At 48.4% G+C, this 6,702-nt stretch overlaps 1 protein-coding gene across 1 annotated transcript in view; it reads left to right on the top strand.

Annotated features, from left to right (window-relative positions):
- Positions 1-6,436, top strand: part of LOC307233496 (protein spire homolog 1-like) — a gene marked incomplete at both ends in the record, with an annotated part of 29,884 nt that extends 23,448 nt beyond the window's left edge. The window contains 9 exons of the mRNA XM_080004832.1: positions 832-882; positions 1,982-2,145; positions 2,290-2,383; positions 2,530-2,675; positions 4,287-4,424; positions 4,572-4,642; positions 4,763-4,790; positions 4,987-5,405; positions 6,181-6,436. Coding sequence (XP_079860958.1) covers positions 832-882; positions 1,982-2,145; positions 2,290-2,383; positions 2,530-2,675; positions 4,287-4,424; positions 4,572-4,642; positions 4,763-4,790; positions 4,987-5,405; positions 6,181-6,436 — 1,367 coding nt within the window. The remainder of the gene's footprint in view (positions 1-831; positions 883-1,981; positions 2,146-2,289; positions 2,384-2,529; positions 2,676-4,286; positions 4,425-4,571; positions 4,643-4,762; positions 4,791-4,986; positions 5,406-6,180) is intronic.
- Positions 6,437-6,702: the final 266 nt, after the last annotated feature.

The following is a 6,702-nucleotide window of genomic DNA, read 5'->3' as shown; positions in this document are numbered from 1 at the left end:
TTCCCTTAGTCGTGTTTTTTTTAAACCCCGGGTTAGGAGGAGCATCGAATCACAGCTAAGTGATATAACCGTGGTCAGCACAGAGGAAGGTCTTCTCTCACGGTTCTCTACCATTAACTTATATAACGACCCAACATTTTTAAATCTGCTCTCTGGTTTGATCCGCTCTGCCGTCATTCCTCGAAATTCCTGCCGTAACCGGAGTGCAGATGGAGGGCTTCGGTGTGGTTCCGTTGCCAAACACCTAATTAGAGAATCAAAAAGGAGCAGCTCAGCAGCTCAGCAGCGTTGACGCCTCCCCGCTTCCCTCCAAAAATCATCTGCGTGACACAAAAGGCTCTTTCATGTGCCTGAATGACTGTGCAGAAATTAATCTGCGCCGCGAATGGATTGGCGCATGGGATGGGAGCTGTCGGGCGCCACAACCGACATTGGTAGCTTTAAAAAAAAAAAAAAATGTTTCTAATTGAAGTCAGGTGACAACTGCTGTTGAGGTAAGCGAATCAAAATATCGCTGTGCTCGACTTCCCTTCCTACTGAAGCCAGTGACCCTCACCGCAGCATACGCTTCACCACCTCATGCTTACTCATTTGTGCTGTCGGTTAATGTTATTAATCTGTGTGTGTGTGTGTGTGTGTGTGTGTGTGTGTGTGTGTGTGTGTGTGTGTGTGTGTGTGTGTGTGTGTGTGTGTGTGTGTGTCTCACATGTCTATTTATTTCAATGATGGATTGTTCCCTGAGCTCAAAGTGCAGTTCAAAAAAAGTAACAACGTCAGAGGAATGTTGCCTCAGTTCTTATAATAAGGGAGATGTCCCCCTTTTTACTGTAGGTTTTGGCAAAACTCGCAGTATGCCACAGGATTTGTTCCGTGTGGGTACAGGTAAAGTATAAAAGCTGGTGTGGACTGGCATTGAATGGAATGGAAGGCCTTGTTTACCCTAACTCACAATGGCCTCGTCTGTCCATCTATCTGCTTGCCTGCCCCTCTTTACACTAATATCTCCCGTAGCGTAAATCCAAAGCCAAAGCCAAAGCGAGACGCGGCCAGAGTGTAAGTCTCCGCTGAACTGTGGAGCACTATGGAGAGTTGGAGACTGAAACAAACTGGCTGCTGGGTGTTTGTCGTCCTAGTTACCAGTAGAGCCTAGCGACGGCGTTGCTTTGGAATCGGAGGTTTGAGCGGAGAGCAGGTTAGTTCCAGGCCAGCCCTTGAAACTAGAGCTCCACGTGACCCTCTTCAGTTCAGGAAAGCACCCGGAGAGAGGAGAGAGATGAAGCTACTTTTCGGAGCTAGATTCGATCTCCCTGGGCTGCTGTTTATCTCCACTCCTTCATCTCCCCCACTCCGCCCCATCCCTTCCTCCCTCCCACCAAATCTCCCTGCCCATACTCCCCCTCCTTACTTCTCATCCCTCTCCTCACTTTCTTGATGATCATTTGCTCTCTTAACCATCTCTGCCCTCAGCCTTCGATGAAATGCAGATTGGATCAGAACGCTTTACATATTGGTTAGTTAGGTAGTTCAGGTTTTGGCTTTTTTTTAAGGAGGCCTCTAATGCCACTTGTTCATTAGAATCACAGCATGAGTTTTATAAAATGTGTGGCTTGGTTTGCAGAAAATCAGTTTGGAGAGTTCAGCTTTAATATCCAGCTTTGGCGCCCATGCTCCGTGCGTAACATCAGCTCGCTCCTTTGCCCCCTCCTGGAACTCCACATTGTCTAATGCTTCCCCTTAAACGTGGGATGAATCTCAAAAACCTGTCCCCTGATCCCAGAACTCAAGGCATCCTCTCCTTTCGGCACTCCACTCCGGTGGTATGATCTCTAATCGCATTTGGGGAAACAAAATCGACTCTGCTCGAATCCTCTTAGGAGACTGATGCAAAGAATTGGGACAGAATAGTGCTGAGATTCATTTCAAGCATTTCGCCCTTCTACCCTCACTTGACTGGCCGTCTCTCTGTGTGGTTTCTGCACAGACGACTTTAGCCCCAACATGGGCAGGAGGTCGTCCAGCACCCTGTCCCTGATCAACGACATGGCCTCTCCCAGGATGGGGGCTCCAGGCTCTCAGTCCGTGCCGCAGAGGAAAAGGCTCCTCAAGGCCCCCAGCCTCGCCGAGCTGGACAGCTCAGACTCCGATGTGAGGATGCCGTTTGTGTGTGTGTGTGTGTGTGTGTGTGTGTGTGTGTGTGTGTGTGTGTGTGTGTGTGTTCATGTAACAGAAAGGCAAATTGGGAGGTATTGATTGATGTGTTCACATACCCCGCCCCTCCCTCGTGTTTAGGAGGAAACCGTTGGGCACAGGTCCGCCAGCAGCTCCAGCGTGGCGACCTCAGTGATGGATGATACGTCCCCAGAGTCTGCACTGGGAAAGAAAAGTGGGTAGGACCAGTTGAACCAGACTGGCTGCCATTTTAGTTTTCACCATCAATCGATTCATTTCTGTCTTTGCCTCTCTCTCTCTCTCTCTCTCTCTCTCTCCACCTTTTTCCTTTCATCTGACCTTTTGCCGTCTCCTTTCCAGCCCCCACCATGTTTCTGCCCATCTCCTCCACCCCTCAGCCAGAGAGGCGTCAGCAGCCCCAGCAGAGGAGACACTCCATCGAGAAGGAGACTCCCACCAACGTGCGGCAGTTCCAGCCGCCCTCCAAACAGAACTCCAAGTCGCTGGTGAGCTCCTTCTTTTACCTCCTTTGAGACGGTTCTATGTTTGTCTGGTTGCCAACAGAAATCTCTCATGAAATAATGGCTGATTTGACTGGATTTGTAGCCGTATTTTAGTTTTCACTCTCTGGTCATTGGCACAAGAGGGCGCTCTCGTTCACCTATTGTTGTTGATCGTGACGACCAGCAAAACAGCCCCTTGTCTCTTATACTTGGGAATGTTCTGGACTCAGATCCAGCCACAAGGATAACTCCAGTGATGGAATGACAGAAAGAGAGACCTCGTCACGATGTGTACATTGTGGCAAAAACGCCGAGATTAAGGATTGAGACCAGGGAGAGAGGTTCCTGTTGAATGGCAGCCATGTTGCTTTCCTGGATACACCCTTCCTCCACCTTCCTCCCCTCTCTCTCTCTCTCTCTCTCTCTCTCTCTCTCTCGCTCTCTCTCATCTCCTGGTGTCCCTTGCTCAGACACCCTCGGAGGCGTTCCCACCTTTTCTAACTCAGGGTGGAACGGTAGCCATGTTGCTTTCCCGGATACCCTTCCTCTACCTCCCTCCCCCCCCATGGAGCTCCCCCCCTACCGAGGCGTGGGTGTTGGATTTGGTGAGGGCGCTTGTTGCTCTGTGCTGGGGCGCGTACATCAGTGGAAGAGAGTCGACCCAGGTTTGCTAGTCCACCCCTCGTCCCCAGTCTAAGCTGGCGACGATAGCTGTAGCTGACCATCCTCAGAAAATGCTTCATGTGCTTAGAGTTGTGGCTGTTGCATTGGTAGATATACTGTAGTTAGAATTAGTGGCCAGTGGCCTTTTTCCATTATCCCCTTTTTATGCTATGCATTGGCTAGTATTCATGTTAACCCCCATAAACGTGAAGTAGTTAGCCATGTTTCGCTTGAAACTGAATTAACCTCTTCCACATAAGCCTCCATAGAGGAAAGGCTGCCTTTGTGCGTGTGTACGATCAATGCCATTCTTCAACGATGTAAACAGGACAGAGGCGCACACGCATCACACAAATAAAAATAAAATATTACACATAACACAAATAAAATAAGAAATAATAATCTTACGGATTACCACATTCAATTTACAGGGATTTTGCTTCAGTGTAGGCAATACTGCGCTGCAAAAGCACAAAAGCTATTCCCTGCTGTTGATATTGGTGGAAGGAGATCAGTAGCTAAGCATTCAGTCGATCTGGTAAGGCAAACAAACCCAGCCTGTTAAAGATCATGGCCGCTCTTCTGCACCCTTAAAAAAGTAGAAGGGGTGTGAAGAGCTCAGTTTCTCTGGAATGTTCTTGGCATTGTCTCTGTCAATCAATTGTTTACACATCATGGTCCCACGCTGTTCTGTTTTCTCCCCAGTGTCTCCCCAACAATGGGGACATTTTTTCAGCTCAAATATACTCTGGGGAGCTCTTAAAGGTGCTGTAGGGGATGAGTGTTTGTGGACGGCATGACAAACACAGAGCTTTGTGTTTTTAATATGGCTGTGACAGTTTTCTGTGTGTATCTGTGTGTGCGTCTGTTTGTGTATGAGTGTGTGTGTGCCTTTGTGTATCTATTTACTTGTTTCTTTGTGGGTCTTAACGTGTGTGTCCATCCCTGCAGGAGGAGTTCTGCTTCCCGGTGGAGTGTCTGTCTCTCACGGTGGAGGAAGTGATGCACATCAGGCAGGTGTTGGTCAAGGCGGAGCTGGAGAAGTTTCAGCAGTACAAGGACGTCTACAACGCCATGAAGAAGGGAAAGGTATTCCACAGCCACTGCTATAAAAGCTAAGATGTTATAGATGGAGATAGAGACCTTTCTATTCAAATGAAACAAACATACACCCGTGTCCTAAGAGGGAAGCAAAGCACACTAACATCAGTGGTCTCGTCCTTTTTTGCATTTCAGCTTTGCTTTTGTTGTCGAACGAAAAGGTTTTCCTTTTTCACCTGGTCCTACACTTGCCAGTTTTGCAAAAGGTAAAACACAACGCCATATTTCAGCCTGGTGGCCATGATGCATCTTCCAGCCTTTCAGCCTCTAATTCAATGCTGCTCTTTCTCCTTCTCCTCCTGGCCCCTTTCTCTTCCCTCCTGCAGGCCTGTCTGTTCACAGTGTTGTAAGAAGGTAGGCGTACATCGTACCGCACACACACACACACACACACACACACACACACACACACACACACACACACACACACACACACACACACACACACACACACACACACACAAATGAGAGTGAGCAGGAGCATAAAAACAGGAGCCCACTTAAAATATGTTCATTCATATTCATATAGTCTCCCTCATCTTTTCCACAGATGCGGCTGCCATCGAAGCCCTATTCCAGCTTGCCCATCTACTCCATAGGCTCCACCAACACCCTTCCCAGGGACAGGGTAGCAGCCATTGCTGCCATAGGGAAAGGGCTCTCTGTGGCAGGTGAAGGGCTGTCTACGGCAGGCAGAGGGCCGTCTATGGCAGGCGGAGGGCTGTCGGTGGCAGGTGGAGCGGGGACATCCGGAGCAGGGCCATCTGGGGCGGGGTCATGCGGAGCGGGGCCATCTGGCGCGGGGCCCTCCGGAGCAGGGCCATCCAGAGCGGGGCCATCTGGAGTGGGGCCATCCAGAGCGGCCGGTGCTTCAGGTTCGTCACCTGTGAGAGGAGCTGCAGCCGGTGGTAAAATGGAAAAAGCCTCCACCAGCCAACGGCGTCACAGCATTCAGAAGACCATGTCCAAGTAAGACCTGTGCACTGGACCGTTCAAGGGAATACGCTGGTCTATTTCACTTGGTGCCTGTTTAACTTCAGGGACTGTTAGTCCCTAAAGACATACAGTACACGTATATCCCTATAGGTATATAAATCCATGATTTATATTTATATTTTTATGATATATATATATGCCTATCTGCATGTTATACGGAAGGGATAATGTGCAGTCAGCCAGTCATTATCATCAAAATAACCCCTTGCAGGGTGATCATTGTATCGCACTGAAGAGGGTTATTTAGCGATAATGACTGGCTGGCCAGACATTATCCGCTTATTACTTGACTACTTAGTAAATCATTGAAAGCATTGAGGCTGAATATTATTTTAATTTTTATAACAAGTATGCCTAGTTTAAGAAGAATTGTCTACAACAATGTAGGTAACTGCAACAAATAGAAAGCTACAAAATCAAAAAACTTTGCCCTACATATCACTCAGTTATTTGCTGCTGCTGTAATGTAAAATTGGACGTACCCACATTGATCTTTTAAAGTCTTCCATTGTAGTTTCTACGTAGCGTCACAAGATATCTCTTGTGAAACAAGCGACGTGGAACCAGACGTTGAAGTGGTTGCCTGCGGCTCCAGTCCTTATTAACAGATCAGCGAACATTATTCAGAAAGGACTGACCACTGATTTCCGCTATTGACCAATCAGAGTCGAGTATTCCGCCGAGCCAGGTAATAAAAATGTTAAACCTTTAGATCGCTCTCATGGGAGTCACTCTACATCTCCCTCAGGCTCTCCAAACACGGGTCGCTGAAGTGCCACGAGGAAATGGAGCTCCCGCAGGAGCTGACAGAGGACTGGGCCACCATGGAGGTCTGCGTGGACTGCAAGAAGTTCATCTCTGACATTATCTCCTCCAGCAAGCACAGCCTGTCGCTGGCCACCAAGCGGGCACGGCTAAAACGCAAGACCCAGTCCTTCTACATGTCGTCCCCCAAGGGCCGCGAGGAGTACCGCCCCTCGGAACGAACAATCAACGAGATCTAGAGCTCTTCTCTGTTCTCTCTCCTTCTTTCTTGCTCTCTTTCTACTTGCCTTACTCCCTGTCTCTGTTTCTCTACCTCCCTCTCTCTCTCTCTCTCTCTCTCTCTCTCTCTCTCTCTCTCTCTCTCTCTCTCTCTCTCTCTTCCCTCCAGCTTCCAACTACGATGGCACAATCCTAAAGACTCAGCACTTGGATGAGCTCTTACTGTACATGTTTAGTTCAGTCTAATAAGCTGTAGAAAAAAAACAAAAAAAACTGATTTTTTTTT

The sequence above is a fragment of the Zeus faber genome (genome assembly GCF_960531495.2).
Source record: "Zeus faber genome assembly, chromosome: 8".
Classification (NCBI taxonomy): Eukaryota; Metazoa; Chordata; class Actinopteri; order Zeiformes; family Zeidae; genus Zeus; species Zeus faber.
This window is presented reverse-complemented; position numbering and strand designations above follow the sequence as displayed.